Source organism: Amblyomma mixtum, chromosome 3 (assembly GCF_055824585.1).
Source record: "Amblyomma mixtum isolate Tamu chromosome 3, ASM5582458v1, whole genome shotgun sequence".
NCBI lineage: Eukaryota > Metazoa > Arthropoda > Arachnida > Ixodida > Ixodidae > Amblyomma > Amblyomma mixtum.
Window position 1 is genome coordinate 73,393,203 of NC_143014.1, and position 19,633 is coordinate 73,412,835.

General features: G+C 42.2%; 1 protein-coding gene across 11 annotated transcripts in view; it reads left to right on the forward strand.

Annotated features, from left to right (window-relative positions):
- Positions 1-991: 991 nt before the first annotated feature.
- The window catches only part of LOC149350599 (putative phospholipid-transporting ATPase IIB), a 41,688-nt gene continuing 23,046 nt past the window's right edge, over positions 992-19,633 (forward strand). For 3 of the 11 annotated variants that reach the window (XM_089579638.1, XM_089579647.1, XM_089579648.1), the window contains exons 1-11: positions 992-1,160; positions 1,355-1,405; positions 1,919-1,977; positions 8,463-8,618; positions 10,149-10,293; positions 13,451-13,564; positions 15,947-16,114; positions 17,816-17,962; positions 18,056-18,136; positions 18,401-18,550; positions 18,655-18,744. In XM_089579638.1, the coding sequence (XP_089435764.1) occupies positions 1,928-1,977; positions 8,463-8,618; positions 10,149-10,293; positions 13,451-13,564; positions 15,947-16,114; positions 17,816-17,962; positions 18,056-18,136; positions 18,401-18,550; positions 18,655-18,744 (1,101 nt within the window). In that variant the 5' untranslated portion in view covers positions 992-1,160; positions 1,355-1,405; positions 1,919-1,927. Of the gene's footprint in view, positions 1,161-1,354; positions 1,406-1,638; positions 1,706-1,918; positions 1,994-2,048; positions 6,480-8,462; positions 8,619-10,148; positions 10,294-13,450; positions 13,565-15,946; positions 16,115-17,815; positions 17,963-18,055; positions 18,137-18,400; positions 18,551-18,654; positions 18,745-19,633 lie in introns of those variants that run through there. The other 8 variants (XM_089579642.1, XM_089579643.1, XM_089579639.1 and 5 more) reach the window with 8 other exon arrangements.

The following is a 19,633-nucleotide window of genomic DNA, read 5'->3' on the forward strand; positions in this document are numbered from 1 at the left end:
ACATGGTGGCAATTGCCACCACCCGTTTCAAAGGGGACGCTCCTATCTTCCATCCATCCATGAGCGCCACGGACGGTGTGACTTCTGCGCGCGCGCGGGAGAGCACTCTCTTCGGCTCGGGATTTCGTCGCACGCTGACGTTCAGGTGCCGCACACCGCTCCTCCCCAGCGGTGCGAGGCCTCGTGGTGGGGATATTGTTATCCCTTCTCTTCAGCTTATCCCGTCCGGCCTCGGAATTCCTCCCTTGCCCAAGCGTGGGTGAACATTCGCTCGTAACTGTGTTGTGTATTGTGTTCCGCATACGAAGGATGACCTAAGGCCAAGGGAGTCCGGAAGGAAGGGCAACCCCCCCCCTCCCCTTGGAATTACGGTTATTATTTATGCCCTAGTAGAAAACAACTACAAACCTACCGCCTCCCCCATTCCAGGACATCGGGCAGGGATGACACACGTACCGCCGCCCACCGCAGCTGGCACAGCACAGTGACAACGGGAGGCTGGAAGTGTGGTTGCAGGTGAGTCCACATGACACCTGCATGAGCAAAGGGCCCTCCAGACTCGGTGGTGATTGCGGCGGTTGGCTGGGACGTCATCTGCTGCAGCGACACCAGCCCTCGGAGACATCAAGAGTCTCTTCGGTCCATTCAGGAAGCACGATCCACCCCCAGTACGTCGAAGGAGTGGAATTTCGTTTGTTTTCACATGTCTACGTGAACGCCTTTGATACACTGAAAACGATCTTCAGTGGAGTGCATGATGCGTCAGTGCCTGCAAAGACCATTATTGAAACACGCGCCAAAAAGTTTCGGTAGAATGTGCTCTTAATTTCGGTTTCTCCGAAAATAATAAAAGTCTCTAGTATTTAAATAGCACTATAAATTGTTTATATTTGGACATAAATGATGTTAAACAAGGTAATATTGTGCCCTTACAAGTTATAAAGGGTATTTGTACTCTGCGCGCTCCGTGCTGCGAGCCGACCAACAAAAATGGCGAATGTGAAGGCTTTGACTTCAGTATGCATATGGAGCCAATGCCAATGAGAGCGTATGTAGGTGTTGATACTGCTACGGTGGTCGCTGATGACGCCGTTGTGTATTTGTGCAGCGCGTGCTCGTCATAAATACCCGCATGTGATTTGACATATTATGTGGAAAAGGTAAATGTGGTTGTATGCCGGCTGTTCATAATTTGTTGTGTTGCTGTCGTGGTAACCTTTGCTATTTCTACGGTAACTGCTTTACGGCTCCTGGCTGGAGTCGTGGTGCTCTCTGATTGTTTTAGTCAGAAGAGACCTTGCGCTAAAACGGCGGAACGACACTCAGCGTTTGTTTGTTTGTTTCTTCCTTTTAGGATGGCTGCGTTCTAGAGCATTGGACGTAGTTACATTATAACCATGCTGAGGTAAGAACCAGCTAAAGCTGTAGCTGTGTTTTGGTGGTGGGTGGTATTTGAACGAATGAAAACATCTGGTACTTAACAGTATCAGTGCACGATTGTTGCTGCATGGTGGGTATCTAATGTGTGTAGACAGCTGCATGACCTCAGCACGAACGGGCGTAATTGCGAAACGGGCGACGATTACAGTTTAGGAAGGGTGTGGCATGCGTGACGACACAGAAGTGACATACCTGCCCATACTCCCACTAGCGTTGATTTCACGAAAGCAAGTGACGCTGACCCTGGCTGCATAACTTAAGAATGGTAACAAACTGCCTCGACATGACGTTGTGCTTAACATGATGCAACTGTTGTTTACTATAATGCACTTTGCCGAAAACTTAGTTTATAATGCGTTTTAATTGTTACTTGGCGTCGGTTACTGATCGTTTTTACTATTAGTGAATCCTTGTACTAGCTGTAAGTCTGGAGATGGTAGCTGATATGTGTTATTTTTTTATTCTGCTTTTGTTGCAGAAACTTGCAATGCAGCGGAGAAAAATTCAGTATTTCGCACTTCTAAGAAAAAATGAGCGGTAACGTCTATATGCTGTACGATTTCCGCAATCTGCTTGATGTCGTGTTGCTTGCATTACATTTCACTTATTTAGAATTTACTCCATAATTCATGTCTTCTTTCAAATCTGCCTTGTGTTCACTTGTGTCCATTTAGTTCTAACTTACTTAACAGTTTGTTCTTTTTCTCCCGAAAGGGTCTCATTGATCTGTTTCATGTTCTGCTTTGTCTGCAATTGCTGGGTTTGTTGGGAATGGCTGTCCTGCAGTCTGCATCGCAACCTTGAATACAACAGGCCACATGGCTTGATACTAATGACTAACAAACTACTACTACTACTGCTACTACTGCTACTACTACTACTACTACTACTACTACTACTACTACTACTACTATTGTAATTCGGTCCTGGCTGCGGCAGTCGCATTTCGATGGAGGCCGAATGCTAGAGGCCCATGTACAGTGTGTGGTGTCAGCGCACATTAAGAACCCCAGGTGATCAAAATTATCCGGAGCCCTCCATATGGCGTCTCTCATAGCCTGTGTCATTTTGGGATGTTAAACCCATAAAACCAAACCAAACTATTACTGTTTGTACTAATACTGACCTGTCGTGATGGTTCAGTGGTTACGGCACTCGGCTACTGAGCCGGAGGGCCCGGGTTCAGCCCTGACTACGGTGGCTGTGATTCGCCGCAGAAGGCGCTCGTGTGCTGTGTGCACATTAAAGGACCCCAGCTCATGTGTCACTTGGGGACATTAAACCCCGCAGTTTACAATTTACTACTATAGTCGGATACAAGCCGAGCGAAGTGAAAAATGTCCCTCCAAGGAGCCTCTCCAGCCAATGGGGTCTACCGATTCTCTCCCTTCATTGATTCCCCTGTCCCCCTTGACTAGTTCCTTTGGACCTGATAGCATGAAATCGCAGGGGGCTGCAGATGAATGGGGAATAACTACGGCTTAATTGGATTAGCCGCGGGGTCATGAAAATTGGTCGACATTATTGGCCTGATGGCCTCCTTTGAGGGGCATCTGCTACTTCATTCTTGAGTTTTATCCAGCTATAGCACCTTATCATGCTATCTGAAGGTTCAACCTGTACTTGTGAGTTCTTGATGATGTGCAGAAAACTTTATCTGATGTGCTAGTCTGCGATCATTATTTTGGTTTGTGTTTGGTAGATGTTTTCGTGAGGGGTATCTTTAATTTATGTTGAAAGCAGCAGCCCCATGTCATATTGTAATCATTTTGGCCCCACAATATGACATGTGACGATGTGCATTCCTTGTGCCCGGGTTCAGAAGATTGTGAGAAGCCGTGTGATCCACGGTATTAGCTCTGTAGGGATAGTAGTTGAGGATTAAAAGGGCTTCACTTTTGATTCTATTCTCCAGTCACAGCAGAACATGGCCTCTAATAATTGGCTGTGGTCTGATTGTGTGCATTTAATCTTGCTAGATTCACAAATGTAGGTTGAAACAAAAAAGATTGCAAGGACAGAATATGTGGAATATGGTAGAATATGCAGCGGCTGAGAGCGCCAAACTAAGAGAAAAGTGTTAAAAGGGAAGAATGCAGGAACGGTTCAGAAAAGATAGGTGGGATGTGAGGATTTTTTGTGAATAGGGAAATAGATTGGAAAGTTCTAGTTGTCCTTTTCTTTGACTGCCACCACGGTGGCCCAGTGGTCATGGCGCTCGGCTGCTGACCCGAAAGACGCGGGTTCGATCTTGGCTGCGGTGGTCGAATTTCAATGGAGGCGAAATAAAGGCCCGTGTACTTTGCGATGTCAGTGCACGTTAAAGGACCCCAAGTAGTTGAAATTTTCAGAGCCCTTCATTATGGCGTCCCTCATACCCTGAATGGCTTTGGGAGGTTAAATCGCCGTAAACAAACCTTTTTACGTCTGTTACATAGTGTGAAGGAAGAGTGGGAAAGTGGAAGCATGGTCCATGTCTGCAACTGTACGTGCTATCGTTCACATTGCCAATGGTACATTTGCTACGAGTCAAAGAAAACCCTAGGGTGTGAAGTGTGAACATGCACTGAGTTCAGATATGGCTGTTGCAATTAATTTTGAGACCCATATTTATAAGAAATATTGTGCAAACTGAGTAGGTGTGCTGGCATATTTATGTGAATTAAAAGAAAGAGATATCTACTTCATTTTTATGCATGTTAGCATTAATTTTTTAATTTTTATTTCTTTTATTGAATGCAACCTGTGGTAATATTTTGAATGCTTGTCATAAGTTTTGATGTAAACATTAACTGCAGTGTTGAGAAAACAGCTCAGGCGGTTTTATCTGAAGAAGAGAAGGCAAGGTTAGCAAAATAAATTCTTGTGGAGCTGAATTTAATGTAACATATTATTGGAAGAGCTGGGAAAATGTCTGTACACATTGTACTCATTTTGGCCTGCCGTAACCACCGTAATTGCTATATTAATACCTTTTAAGCCGCGCTTTGAAAAGTAAGCATAAGCATTTATGAATTAGCTACTATATAACGAGTAAAAGATGAAGCATAGGGAATTACAGTGAGCCTGAGCTCAAAGGCCGAAAAAATGTCCTATGTGACTAAAATTTAGGATATTGAAATGGAAGTTTTTTTATGTGCTTTACAGTTACCTGAAAGGTGCAGTAGGTTTCTTTCCAGCCAGGATTTCATTAGCCAGTCTTAATGAATATGGCTCCTTGTGTACAAGTGGGTTCAATCTGGTTCTTGCTTTTTGTGGTCATCTTTGCCGACCTACATAAAGAGGAAAGCAGGAGATTATAGTGGCTGTTTTGCTACTGTCATGGTTCATTTGACTATCTGTTAACTTTTATCTTGCTTGGACATAAGCATTATTTAGAAATAAAAAAGAACTCCTTGGGAGATGTCTCTTGGGTGACTGTACTCCAAGAGTCAAATAATGAAGGCGCATGCAGACCCGTTAGCCCCTGCCCTCTTGTTAACACTGTGCCTAAGCTGCTCCATGTAGTTCTGTGCAGTGACATGCAGGTGCATTTCATTCATTTTGCTTGAAGTAGGCAGCACATTTACAGACTTGTGGGTAATGACTCGCTCGTTCTGCTTCCCAAAGCTGTAAGACACTTGTTTTTGCTCTTTATGTATTTACCTGGTGAGGGAAGGCTTGATATTTCTGCAGTTGCTAAACGCAGTTTGATAGGAACGGTAGTTGCATTAACATTGAAAACTAGTAGCACTTTTGCAGCCTTTGTCAAAAGTAAAAAGCCCAAGGGGTTTGCTTCTTGGCCATGCTGTATGGCTCGTTGGGCAGAGTTCCAAGTGTCCCAAAGGCAAGAGGAGCCCTCATCCTCACCCCTCGGAGAGATAGGACTTCCATGAGGGCTATGAGAGCCCCACTACATGGCAAGCCCTTTGCAGCATGGCATCTACGTTGTGCACGTAACTTTTGAAATTTTTTTTCGAAGCATCTAGCAATGCATTCATGAAGTTTGTGATGCCGGCTGAGTTTTAAATTCCTGCTGGACAGAATAGCATGGTCATTTCGTGTCTTGAAAAAAGAATTGCTTTTCCAGAACAAATAAAGACAGATGTCGAGAGTTCTGCAGTGCACATATGAAATTCTGTCTGCTGCTGTAACTTCTTTCTTCTCTGATGCACTGGAATGTCTTACTGAAGGAGGCTGTGGCCGAGTTTTCGTAGCGGAAACAATTTCGGATGATAATCAAAATAATTAATTGGGCATAAAATGTTTCATAGAAGAATAAGGCTCCAATTTCATGAGCGTGGAAGTGTGCAGCATGTGAGTTCAAGTTTTCGAGCCATTTATGTTGTTTTTGGGAAATAGGGGGTTCTAAATATGCACACAAATTTTCATATTTTTCTCGCTAGTAGAACATAATGTGTATCTGAATGGATTAACAGCAGACCCTTTAGGCTCTTTTGACAATGGCTGTACCTATGGAAACATTTCATGTGATTGCTATGTACCTCCTTGACTAAATGGATGATTCTGCATGCTTCATTATGACGCTGTGCAACAATATTCAGCTTGTAAACAGCAACTCCAAACTGCAGCTTTATAAGTTTTGTGATCGGTAATAAGAGTAGACGCTAGCTGCTACACAGTTATTTCTGTTTATCTGTGCTTACCTTAACATTGCGTGGAGTCTTTTGACTATCTCTGATCATTTCATTTTGGTTTATTTTTTTGTGTTCTTCTAATTGATTAATGTGTTTTCTTATTGATTAATGTGTTGCAATAAAGTAATGCATTTTTGTTTCGGATTAAGTTTTGGCTGTGGAAGTTTGTTTTTCGTGCGTTGCTTGCTTTAGCAATTAACAGCTTTTAAGGTGTTGAGAAATTCATTTCTTGGTTGCAGTATATCTTTTGCAGAACATTGCAGAAAAGGACATGGGCGCAAAAAAAACACGACACGAACAGTTGTGTTGTCGCGTTCTTTTCTGCATCCGTGTCCTTTTCTGCGCGGTTCTGTAAAAGATGAATTACCAACAAGCCTGGTCTTCCGTCTTAGTGAACTCAAAGTACGTGGTGCTTAATTTAAGAACATGAAAAATATGACTTGAGGTTGTCTGTGAGATAGATAAAAATAGAAATGAAGATTTTTTCGCATGCTTATATATTGATATATGCCTGTACTGTTAAGGACTTCAGAAAGATCTTGCATTGAATGTGCTTGTGCAGCGATCACTTAGATCTGCTTAAAAAGTAATTATGATAGAGAGATTAAATCATTTAATGGGGTGTACAAACATATAACAACAAAATATATCGCAGCTGATAACTCGAATCGCATCTTGACCACCGGCCATGTATTTTTGTTTTGGAATTTAATGTTTGTGTGTTCATCTATCTTGTAGTATATTTTGTATGCCTCTTGCTTGAGCCTTGGTCCTGCAGTATCCAACAAACAGACAAAATAATTCAGACAAACACATAAATAAATACATAAGCAAATGTGCGGATCCAGATTGTATTGAAAGTTTATCCATTTGCTGCGATGTGTAGCAAAATTTTAACTTTCAAGCTTATCCGTTGCAAAAGGATAGGCGATTTTGTTTAATTTTTGAATGCGTCGGTATTTTAGCCAGTTTGCACTGTGTAATAACTTTAGGGCTCTAAAAGAAATTTTCTAAGTTTTGTGGCTATTTGTTTTGCATTCTGCATGACAGAAGAATGAATCCTTTGTGTGTTTTCTGTTCTAATGAACCTTTTTAGTGCAGTCATTTTCATTTTTATAATGCAAGTACATATAGTTGTTATTAAAGAAAAAAAAAAGGAAGGAAAACCTTATAAATGGCAGCAGAAAGTTCAGTAGCAAATCGATAAATGCACTTTTCAGTAGTGGCGAGAGTAATTGTGGAAGTGTTATTTATCAGTACATGTTAGATGATACGTGAAAAGTATTTTCATACCTTATAGTTGTACTAGCAGGCAGCTATCTTTTATTAGTGCAACTCTTGGTCTTGAAGCCCGAGTTTTTTTTTTTTTTAAATTAATTGTCCATGTTTGTGTTCCCAGACATTAAACAATGGCTAAAGGCTTAAAGGGACAGTCTAATATCGAAGATGAGTGCAAGAATATTGCATGTTCTGATAGATTTCATCACATGGTGGCAATAATGAGGGCAGAACTTGCAGTTTAGGCAGGGATCAATATTTTTAATTGGCAAAGAAAATTTCGTCTGAGTTGGTAGTAGTGCCATGCTGTGTTCGCTCATTGTGGCTCACATGGCAGACGCCTGGAGCTGACTTGGAGTGAATGTGCTACATTTCATGGCTATGCCCCAGCATCATGCAGAGAGTTATTTTTGTTATATCAACTTAAGATAGCCTGCTTTTTTTCTCTTTTAATAAATTACAGCTACTTTTATCATGTAAATTTGCTTGACCGTCTATTAAAATGATTTTTAAAAAGAAATCACACAGCTGATGCTGCTGCTATACTTTTTGCAGTGCTTCCATCAGCAGCACTGTGGCTGCCAAAAGCAGTTGCTTTCATTGGTGGTAGATATCACATGTATTAGTTTGTTGATAGTTTTAAGAAAACCTATGCATCTCATTTGTGCCTTGCTCATTGTTGCCATTGCACACTGCCTAGATGATGTGGCAGTCGTTGTACCGTACTGACAATTTTTGTGTCCCCAACGTCAGGGCTTGCAGGTGCTGTTTACAATGAGAAAGCTAGACTGCCATATTGAAAAAAATATGTTTTAAATTGGTCTGCTGTGTTTTTCAGTGCCACAGCAAGGTATTCGTTTATTTTGGAAAGGAGGCTTGGTTGCTGAAAAAAAATTTTGTCGCTAAGTGTCAGTGTGTCAGTAGACTGTCCCTTTAAGAATGAATAAAAATAGTGTTTCTAAGTCTTTTGCTTGTGCCAGTACTGTTTCCACAGATGTCTCCTTGCAGTAGTTATTATCAGTGTTTTTTTGCCATGGTGCCTTGTTGGCCCTTGATTGCTTTTTGTGTACCGTTTTGGGGTGGTAACTGCAGTTTTCTTATGTTTAGATCACCTGAAAGATCTGGTTCACGTTTAAGCCTCAGTAGTGACGACGGGTTTGATGTTGGAGAAGGTGACAGCCTATTGGAGAAACGTTCTAATAGTCGACACAGCAAGAAGACTGCCATGACTTGCTGCAGCTGCCTGACATCAGCATTCCAAAGGTAAAAATTCTTTTTGGAATTGAATGATTGGACATTGAAGTGTTGCCTTTTTAGGGGCCATAAGGTAAATCTTGTTGCGGTGAATTAGACATGGAATGCTGTCAGTAGGAATTTTTTCAGTGAAAGGACTTCAACAAAGGCATTATCATACAGCATTGTATAGCAGACAGCAGTGTTTTTATTTTTTGTTCAAGGGCCGCCGCGGTGGCTCAGTGGTTATGGTGCTTAGCTGCTGACCCGAATGACGCGGGTTCGATCCCGGCCGCGGCGGTTGAATTTCGATGGAGGTGAAATTCTAGAGGCCCGTGTACTGTGCGATGTCAGTGCACATTGAAGAACCCCAGGTGGTCGAAATTTCTGGAGCCCTCCACTACGGCATCTCTCATAGCCTTAGTCGCTTTGGGACGTTAAACCCTATAAACCATAAAGGGAATGACCACTGACCAAAACGTGTCACGAGTTTATAGTGGAAATGAAAAGATTGTATCATATTGTGAGAATTGAGCACCGCAATATTTAAGAATTGAGGATTTATAATTTTAATTTGGCATTGAAAATCACATAGAACAAACTGAAGGGCCATCTTGTGGTGAAACCCTGCCATTATTGATGTAGTGCACCACATCTTGGGGAAATGTCACTGATAGGTTTTAAATGCACAGGGTTTCTTCTCAGTGCACCCTTCAGTGAAAAGCAACATACCGTTCTCATCACCGAAGATGTGCTTTTAGCTTTTGTCACTAGATGCCTCAATTTGTTTTGCATTTCTTGGATGAAGTGGCAGCCATGGTCGTTTTGGTGATGAGGTGTACATGACTGTGCCGTAGTAGCTTTGAGTGTAAAAACTGAAATGGATGCTACTGCATATTAAAAATGTCTAGTTATTGTCTGGGGGCTGAGGTTTATATTATTCTTTGGTACATCACTTCTGCCAGTGTGCAATCGCCATCGATTTCGCTGATCATGGCTTCCAGCATCTGCCTACACAAAAGCTGCGCACGCTTTGATTGAAAAATTTCCGGTAAAAATCTTCTACAGCGTTTCTAACAAAGCTGTTGCAGAATTGAGCACCTTAGACAGCAAGCTTTCCGTTGCAGCAAAAAAATTAGATGCTCAAAATTCAGTGTTCTGTCACTTTAACATTATCAAATAATTTAATTGTTTGAACTGGTACATTGGCACAAGTTGTAGCTGCATTACTCTACAAGCTAGCGCAGCGGTGGCCTAGTGGTTTGAGCACCCACCTCGCATGCAGGAGGTGCGGGGTTCAATCCTCAGTGCTGCCGGGTGCCCACCAGTGATACATTGGATACAGGCTTTTTCCTGACCTGGTGCTTGGCTTCTTTAGTGTGAAATGCTTGGAAAATGGGTCTTTTTTCCCCATCTGCAGAAGAAGAGAAATACCTTGTGCCATGGTGCTCTTTGGCCCCAGGTGCCCTTGCGGCATAAAAAATTACAGTCAGCATCATTCTACAAGTTTATTTAGTTTGTTTAATGACGGTTAAATACATTTATCTGCAACTATTTCAGCTGTTGCAGGAAACTTAGCATGGGCTGCTGCGGCGCTCACGAGTATCGTCCGAGAACAGTATTTCTTGGAAGGCCGCCTGCAGAAAAGTTTCCTGCTAATAAGATATGCAACCAAAAGTACAACATCTTAACATTTTTTCCTTTGGTGAGTACTCTTGGTGTATTCCAATCAAAAATGGCGGTCTCATCTGACAAAAGGTGTCACTTGCATGTAGATTGTATTTAATTGGATTGACGCCGAATGGTAGCTGTGAATTAAACTTTCAAGTTTTCTGTGAGCCAAGTGAACCGGCTAAAGTAATGTTAAAAGAATCATACTGATGGAAAAAGGAGGGCTGTAACAATGCTAGCATTAGTTTTGGCCAACTCATATATAGTTTCTTTATTTGGGGCGTGGGAACGTTTTTTCAAGAAGTGAGAGTTAAAATTGCATCTGCTGCATGTCACGTGTGCTTTTGGAGACTGGAAAGTGTAGTGCATGACTGGGTGTATGTCTCGATTATGTAGAGAGTACTACTGCAGTTTATATCAAGGAGTATGTGGTTTGTTTGAGCTTTTGTCAGTTATCTGCAGTTTAGCCAGTAGTGGGATATGCAACAATCACGGTCACTCGATCTCCCGTAGGAATGGCCCGCCCAGTGCGCCACACCGCTGGTGATCACGAAAGTTCCACTTTGCACCGCTGTCGCGGCGCTGGCTATCGGTGAAGGAGTCGGAAGCGCTGGCGGGGTAGCGGCCGCATATGTAACCAAATTATCACCAGTAATTTCGTGGTACGCACTGCGATCCCCAACATGGTTTGTTCTAGTACATACGAACTGTCTTCTGAAACCCTGCCAGTTGGATGCCAGTGATTAATGTAGTTAATGTAATACAATAAAAGTACATTTCTGCACGGAACCCTCTGGCTTTCGTGGGTTGCCTGTGCCTTGCGACTTTAGAAATAAAAAGAATTTGTCGTTTAAATGGTTCTTTGTGCATTAATGATACCCACAATGATTTAGAATAGAGAACTAGCCGAATTACAGTCATTCATGTTTTTTTAAATGGAAAAATAAAAATGAACATGAATACGCACACCAATGATAGTTGCATGGATATTCTACCGGAGATGTCATTTAACGCATTGTATTATTTATTGACACTGTTTCGAGTGTGCTCGCTAGAGGTTCCTTCTATTTAATGTTGCACAGAATGCACTTATTTGGTTTTTTTTTTTAGTGGGCAAAAGCGCGCAACCTAAGGTATATATTTGTGAGTATTGCAGACGTCTGTAGCTCTCCGGAAATAATTTCAGCCAAGTAATCGCCTATGTTCGGAACCAAGTGACAAACTCATGTTGCTCATTAGCGCAGGAGTCTTTTAGCCGATATACCTCGACAGCAAAATACCAGTCAGCAGCATGGCTTTCCTCTATTTCCGGCAGCATTCTGCAATGTTCACTTTCCTCGTTTTCCACAGTCACAATTGCATATCTACGTTTCTCTTCAGCCTTCAGTGCGTTCGGTATACCTTGTTCTGATGCACTGCTCACAGATTAGCGTTCTCCGGTTCTTGGAAAGCACCGATTGTTTGTGCGTCTGGTACAATGAAAACTATAGGAACTGCCGTTGTCCTCAGCAACTTGCGCTTCATTCCTTTCCTGTAAGCTTCCTCTTTGGAAAGTAGCTAACATATAATAGCAGTGGAGTGTTGCAGCCATTGACTGGCATTGTATCTGCCTTGCCGTGCAATTTTTATGTTGCCACACATTGTGACGACAGTTCGTGGTAAGAAATTTCCAGATTTCTTGAAGCATGATATTTATAACATGTACAACAAGCAGCAGTTTTTATGCATTCTCGAAAAGCCCGTTGAGAATATTGCAGAAACATAACTTACATGACTGCAGGGGAAGCGTTTACAGGAGAACTTATCCCAGGAACGCACTTTCGTTCTGGATGACAATATAGGACAGCACAGCACAAGTCTGGCTCTTTGCAAGAGTGCTGCACAGGAGCAGCACGGAATAACACCACACACACGCAATAAATTTTTAAAAATACTGTTTGGCACTTATACGTGCGCATAAAGGAAATAAGGGTGATAGGATAAAAAAAATGTTAACTGTAGTCGAATACAACTCAAGAACAAAGTGACAGATGCCCCTCCCACAGCCAGTGGTGCCGACCGATTTTCATGACATCACGGTTAATTCAATTGAGCCGTGATTAATGCCCTTTCAACTGCTACCCCCTTAGATGTTTTGCTATCAAGTCCAATGGGGTTTACCACAACATCACGAGAATCGGCCGATGCCATTGGTTGGTTCTGCTGCTTCTTTCTCAAGTTGTTATCCAGAAGGGTAATTTTCATGAGGATCTTGCAGAAGAAAACAGACCGTCTTTTGCTAGGACTGCTCTCCTCGCTTCTCATTGTTCGATGCTGGCGGGATTGCGCTTGATTTGGTTCCTTTCTTTTCCATTTGTCTGCAGCTTCATTTAGTATCCCTCTCTTTCCTGTAGAATTTTTGTCTGAGCTTTTGTCGGCTTTTGTGGATGCATTGCTGTCCTGGCCATGTGAGCGAGGGGAGTTTACAAAGAAAATGTGCGTTCCGACGAGGCTATGGATTCCCAAATTGTCCTCTTGAAAAGGCATCAGCCGTCAGTATGTTTTCTTTTTGTGTACCGCTGAATTCATGCTAAGATGGGTTCCGCTTTGGTATGGCACCCCATATAATGAGCCACTTATCGGCCTGGCAGCACTAGGAATCTTGCAGACTGCGACGTTCGCTTCGCGAAGTTTAGTGCGCGGGAAAAATAAGTTGTTTGCGGCACCTAGGTGTGAAAACCTTTCAGATGTACTTGCTTTCAACATATGTACATGTGCCTAGCAAAACTTGAACGAAAACACTAAAAGAACTCAAGGGGCACGTTTGGCCAGATATTCCAAACCGCCGGTCACGCCTGCCTCTGGGGAGCTTCAATCACCGATGCGTGGTGCCCCTGGCAGCCACAACTGCAGACTGCGGCGTGACACACTCCCTAATGTCCGCTCTGTGACTCTGCAGGCTGCTCCTAAGGGAGATCGAGCGACCGTGCAACAATCATCTCTGAATGAAGGAGTATAGCATGACAATAAAAAGGTGCAGGATTATTGAAAGCTTTTAGTTTATGAAGGGATTATGATTGAGAAACTGCTTCCAAATCGGAAGCAAGTAATAAGTAATAGGCACAGCTTAGTAGCCCCTTTTTGCCTTTCTGCCAAATGCCGTTTTTCTCTTTCCCATGCTGAATGGTCTGCTATCTCTATTTCTTTTCCAGGTGTTATTTAACCAATTCAAGTTTTTTTTGAACCTGTACTTCCTGGTTGTGTGCTTGTCCCAGTTTATACCCGACATCAGAATTGGGTACCTCTACACTTACTGGGGCCCCCTTGTGAGTGCATGTTTCTTTTTGTACTTTATTCATGCTGTGCAGCATTGGATGATTAACTCTACTGAAAGGAATAATAGTTTTTGGCTTTTGTGTCACAAAGAAACATATATTGCTGCAAATCTTTGTACTGTTTGTTTATTCATTTTTCAATGCTGCTGGCATGCGGCTTTATTGCTTTATTTGTGATGCAAGATGTGACCAGATTTATCTCAAACGATCGTTGCCAGGCTGAGGTGATTTTATGTTGTTCCAGACTGTTGTGGTAACTTTGCACACCGTATCTCGAAAGTTTGCTATCAGCTTTAAATTGAGCACGGCTGTGAGCGGCGGGCATTTTGTTCGACAACCACCGAGCACGCTTGTTGCTTCCACCGCCACCGAGTCATTCAGTCCATTGTGGGTGCAGGTCAATCTAGTGAACAGTTTTCTTTTAGAAGAACATTTCACTGTCTTCCTCACTGCCTGGACTGCCATCACCACTACGTGACAATATAGTAGGTGACAGCGTACTTGAGTGCACTAGACTGGTAATGGGTAACAGCATATCAAAGTGCTCTAGATTGATTTAATTGGCTGGACTTTCAGTATTGTTATGAAGATATTGGTTCATTACTATTTTTCTTTCAAGTGTTGTCCAAGTCCTTGAAGTGGGGTCGTGATAGCTGTTGCCGAGCCTGAGCTTTCAGGCTTGGCAGTGAAAATTATTGGACTGTGCAATACCACACTCAGTCCAATCAGTAAAGGTCCCTAGAACACCATGTGACCGCTTCAGTCATGACCCTTTCATTTAAGCATTATTGTCCTACATAGTGCGCAGCTCTCATGCAGGCCATCAAGTTAGCCTTCTCCTCTTCCTCTCACATATCTTAGTGCTTTACATTACACTTTTAGACCTGTGGAAACATCCGGCTACTTTTGGTCAGCTCCTGCAATAAGCGAACTGGGAAGGGTGGAGTGGAAAAGGATCTTGTAAAATGGAAAATGGGATGAGTTGAGTAGTTCAAGTTATGAAAAAAAAAAAAAATCAGTATCACTAGGCAGTATAACAAGGTGTGGTGTGGCTATGTTAGGCAGTGCTTATGTGCACACCTGAAGACGCTTGTTGAGCAGGGGACAAAAAAACAAAAACATTCAGACTCTAAATGTGGTCATGAGGCACTCTCTTAAAGAATTGTTAGAGAGGGATATTTTAAATGCTCCCTTGCTACTTTCGAGGCCTTTGATTTGTGGCTTATTGCATTTTAATGCCTGTTTGACTGTTGCTATCTTTAATTAAAATTTAGCAGTTCTAGTTAGTTCTTACATTTCTGATATTTCATTGGCAAAACGTCTTATGCCATGTTTCTCGTAGGTCAACAAATAAAATGGAATCAGCTCAGTTATCGGTGGTACACAGGTCCAGCTTCAGAATAAACAACTAATGTACAATCATTCCATCCATGTTGTCAAACCACATCTTTTTGTGTCTGGTTTTCATTTCAGAAATGAGTCGGCTCATGATAAGCCTGGCTTGTCCAAGTCTGCTAGGTCGTTAATCAAAAAAAAAAAGACACAATGTTAACAACTATTTACATCGAGAAAGTAATGTGATTACATAGTTCTTCCTGTCTGTACTCTGTTGTAGTTAAGCATCAAGGTACTGTTCTGTAAGCTTTGTAAACGATTGATTAACAGTATTTCTTTAAATGGTATTTTTGTTCCACTTTATTTTTTTAACCAGAGGCAAGGGTCGTGGCTTACATTCATTTGTTGTGTGCATGTCTACTTTTTACTTTTTGTATACCCCTATTATGCCTGTCAAATTGCAGGAACTGCCTTTTCAGACGTACTTATTTTAAGGTGTCAGCTGCCCAGAGAGTTACGAGGCCTGCTGAAAGATAAAATCATGCAAAAGCTAATCCTATTGACAAAACAGGTGAAAATTTCTGTAGTCACCATGCTGCATCTACAGGTGATGGAGCAGTTGTGAATATCTCTCTTGAATTACTGTATCCGGATTTGTATTTTTGCATAGTTTTATCATTCTGAAGTGATCAAAATCAGCCTAATTTAATTATGCTGTAGTCATTATTTTTTTGATAAATATTCTAGCCACCATTAATGATGAAACCCCGGAGATTCATCACTTTGGTCTGACATTTTCAGTGCCTGGGCATTAGAGGGATATATTTGTTTACAAAAATCTGATGTCTAGGTGTGGTCACTGGATGTTTTGCTGATGTTCAGCAGTGCCATGCTGTATTTCTTGCAGTTAGATCAGTTTATATTATGTGAGTATAGTCCACCCGCCACGTATATTGTATACAGAGCAGATGGAAGGATGTAACAGAGCAGACCTGTATTTATTTGTGATCTCTGTTTTCCTTTCTTTCTTTTGCATAGGGTTTTGTGTTAACTGTCACGCTGGTACGAGAGTTCATTGACGACTGCCGAAGGTATGCACGAGACAGGGAAGTCAATTCTCAAAAGTTCCAAAAGCTGACAGCCAATGGTGTAACGTGCATCCCTAGTTCAGACATCCGTGTCTCTGACCTCATTATAATAGAAAAGGTAAGCTTGTGCTCTGCAGTATGCAGTGAAACCTCGTTATAGCGAACAGGCAAAAAATCGTAAAATGGTCAGAATTCGTTCTGAATAGTCGGCCAAAATTCGTTATATAAAAGTTTGTCAGAAATGCCCGCAATAGTGGGCACAATTTAGTTGTCGGAGGGATGGAAACTCGGGTGATCCTTATTAGAGAAGTGGAAAGGCCTTTTCTAAGGTTTGAGCTATGTTTTGAAGGCGCTTGTGTCGATTCTGAAGGCCACAAAAACTTGAGCGCCAGTTAGGTTGGCTTCTCTGCACAGCACCTCAGGAGCCTAACGGGTAGCTTCCCCGCATTACAACCATGTCGCGTGGAAAGCGTTAGGTTAGAGCGCAGGCTGTCGCCGTTTTCACCACCTCCGTGACAGTCGATGTGAGTTCAGGATGGTTATTGCACGCCTACAACCGTCCATGCCTCTACTTCCGGGGCACTGTTGATGGGTGCAAGAGGCGTGAACTCGTGCTCACTGCCAGACTATAAGCCTACATACCGCTGCATCTTTCGTGCGGCTGTTTGCAAGTGCGAGATAAAGGTGCGAATCTTGGCATGAATGCTTGCTGCACCACCACCAGTCACTGGTGGAGTGCGGAGAAGCCTGTTGCCTGCCATCCAAATGGGCAGCACGCGACGCTGAGGAGTTCAATATATCCATTTTATGTATAACCATGTTGTATATATAAAGTATAAATTGCGTGTGTTAAAAATAATTACAAAGAGTTTGATATGTAGTCAATAATTCAATGTCCATGTTCGTTATATCGAGGTTTGACTGAATTGCCTTTTGGTGGACAGTTGTGACGTGCGGAGTGTTTTGTAAGTGTATAAAGGGAAATATTATGGTCAATGAGGGACACCCTCTGAATAAGGACACCCTTTGCTGTGCGAGTAGCTATGAAAGAGTCAAAGGAACATTTTGAGGTTAAGAAAAAAAAAACTATTGCATTTGTTAAGTCTTTACTGAGCACATTATCTACACTAGAGATGCCTTTCCATCTACGGTTAAACCTGGTTATAACAAAATTGAAAAAATTCAGATTTTTCGTTACTTCCAGGTTTTCATTACTTGCAGTTTTCGCGAGAAGAGTCTCAAAAGGTTACTGCAGAATGAAAACCAAAATAAGAAATAAATGTAGGTGAAATCACCTTGAAAATGCGTACAGAAAACAGCGTTACTCGATGCCATAAACGTGGAGAAACGTTTCGTAATCGCGGCTCACGCAACGCCGCTACGAGTGGGGTGGGGAGGGTGTGAGGGAGGCGGGGGCACTGCGGTTGAGCTAGAGAACGCACGCGGCCGCACTGCCTCCGTAGACCGACTGAAGGGGAAAGTAGTATGTGCTTAGTAATAGAAAATAGATGTTGAAGCTGATGCCATGTCCATTGCATTGCATGTGTGCTGCAATGTGATCTGGAGTCCAAAGCACGAGCAGCTTTTCTCGTTTGTTTTCACATGTACTGAGTCCACTGTGACAAAGACGAGAAGTAATCAAGGCAACACCTGCATTTTTAACCTTTGGTGCTCACAACATGTGTGGCCAGTACCAACTCGCTCAGGTTTCTGTTTTGTTATGATTGTGGTCAGATTAAATGAGCTGAGTTGTACTTTGTAGAGCCCCAGTGCTCACTTCTCTGGGTATTTGAAGCGTTGATTTGTTGCTGTCTAACAGAACCAAAGAGTGCCTGCGGATATGGTGTTGCTGCGAACAACAGAAAAAAGCGGCTCCTGTTTTATCCGAACTGATCAGCTTGATGGAGAAACAGATTGGAAACTGAGAGTTGCTGTTGACACAACGCAGCGTCTCCCAACCATGGAGGTACACCAAGAGTTGTGCAGATATCATCTTTCCTAAAGACACTGAACTGAATGGGCTACTGATGTTTTTCTTATTTGCTTGTAAACTTTGCAGGAGATGCTGGAAATTGATGCATGTGTTTATGCAGAAGAGCCCAAGAAGGATATTCACTCATTTATAGGAAAATTTACTCGGGTGCGTAAGCATTGCTATCACTTTTAAAAGGTTTTGTGATGTGTTTGTGTAGTTGGTGCACAAGATTTCAGCTACTTTCGCATGCTAGCAAGGTTTTTGATGGGGATTTTGTGGCTTCAGGGCTGTATCAGATGTGATTATAAGTTAAGGACTTTTTTGTTTTACCTGCTTTTATTTATTCAGTGTGTAATGCTATTTGACATTCAGAATAGCAGCTAGTAAGGGGGCAAATAAATGGGTATGAATACTTTTTGCTTTGTCTAGCATGACGGTGATGGTGCTGAAGATCCTTTGAACATTGAGAACACACTGTGGGCCAACACAGTTGTTGCCTCTGGGACAGCTATTGGCATTGTTATTTACACAGGCCGGGAAACAAGAAGTGTCATGAACAACTCTGAAGCACGAAGCAAGGTTAGTCATTTGTGGATGCTTCTGACTGGTTTATAGAAACATTGGTAACTTCGTTTATGTGCTAACCTTCAGTTTGATGTTTTGCATGACTTTTTAATTCACAGGTTGGACTTCTTGATTTGGAGATTAACCAGCTGACTAAAGTATGTGTGGCTGCTGTTGTTGGCCTGGCATTGGTCATGATCCTTGTGAAGGTAAGTTTATACTCGGTTGAAAACAGCTGATGAGTAGAACCACTTTTTTAGGCCATTGACAACTGGTAGTAGTTAATTTCTGCTGAATTCTGGTAGTACCAACTGACTGCAAATTAATGTGATTTGGCTAATTATTTTATTAGACCAGTGGGTCCCATTTGGAAGTTCTTGCCTGAGCAGGGAAACATCTTAGAATATGAGCAATTGTGAAAGCATGGTGCATTGTTCTCCCGAACATATTTAGCACTGAGAATGCAGGCAGTTGTTAAAACGATTGCAGAAGCCAAAACCAGCTCGTTGTAAACTGGTCGGGTTGCAGGAAGGTGAATGTGTGATTTTTGTCTTCAAGGCACCTTTAACAACCCAGAAATTAACAAGGACAAGTTTCGACACTGCATACACTTTTCTATATGGGGGGCAGGTTTTATAACTCATAGTGGACAGATTGGATAATATTGCCTTTGAGGCCGTTGTGACCACGAAGTAGATCGCTTCACTAGCTGGTTGTCAGCTTCTCTAACCCACCTTCAAGGCTTGAGTATTCATGAACACAGGTGCAAAGAAGAGTGAATGCTGCTCGGACTTTAATTTGTTTGTGGATTTGTCTGATTACACATTTATGTAAATGCCATTGTGTGATATGCCACGGTGTTCCTGTATGAGGCCTGCTGCTTCCTCTTTCGACAGCAGGCTTAATGTTGACGCTGTGTTGAGTGTGATCGATTTTCAGTTAAGATGCTTTCTTCAATTGGGTTGTCTGGGAGGAGAAAACTTGTTTCCTCGCTTTTCAGCAAAAAAATGCGAGTATTAAGTTGGCCGCAGTTAATAATTTACATTTATTATATTAAATGTGAAGGTTGGTTTGGTTTATGGGGTTTAACGTCCTAAA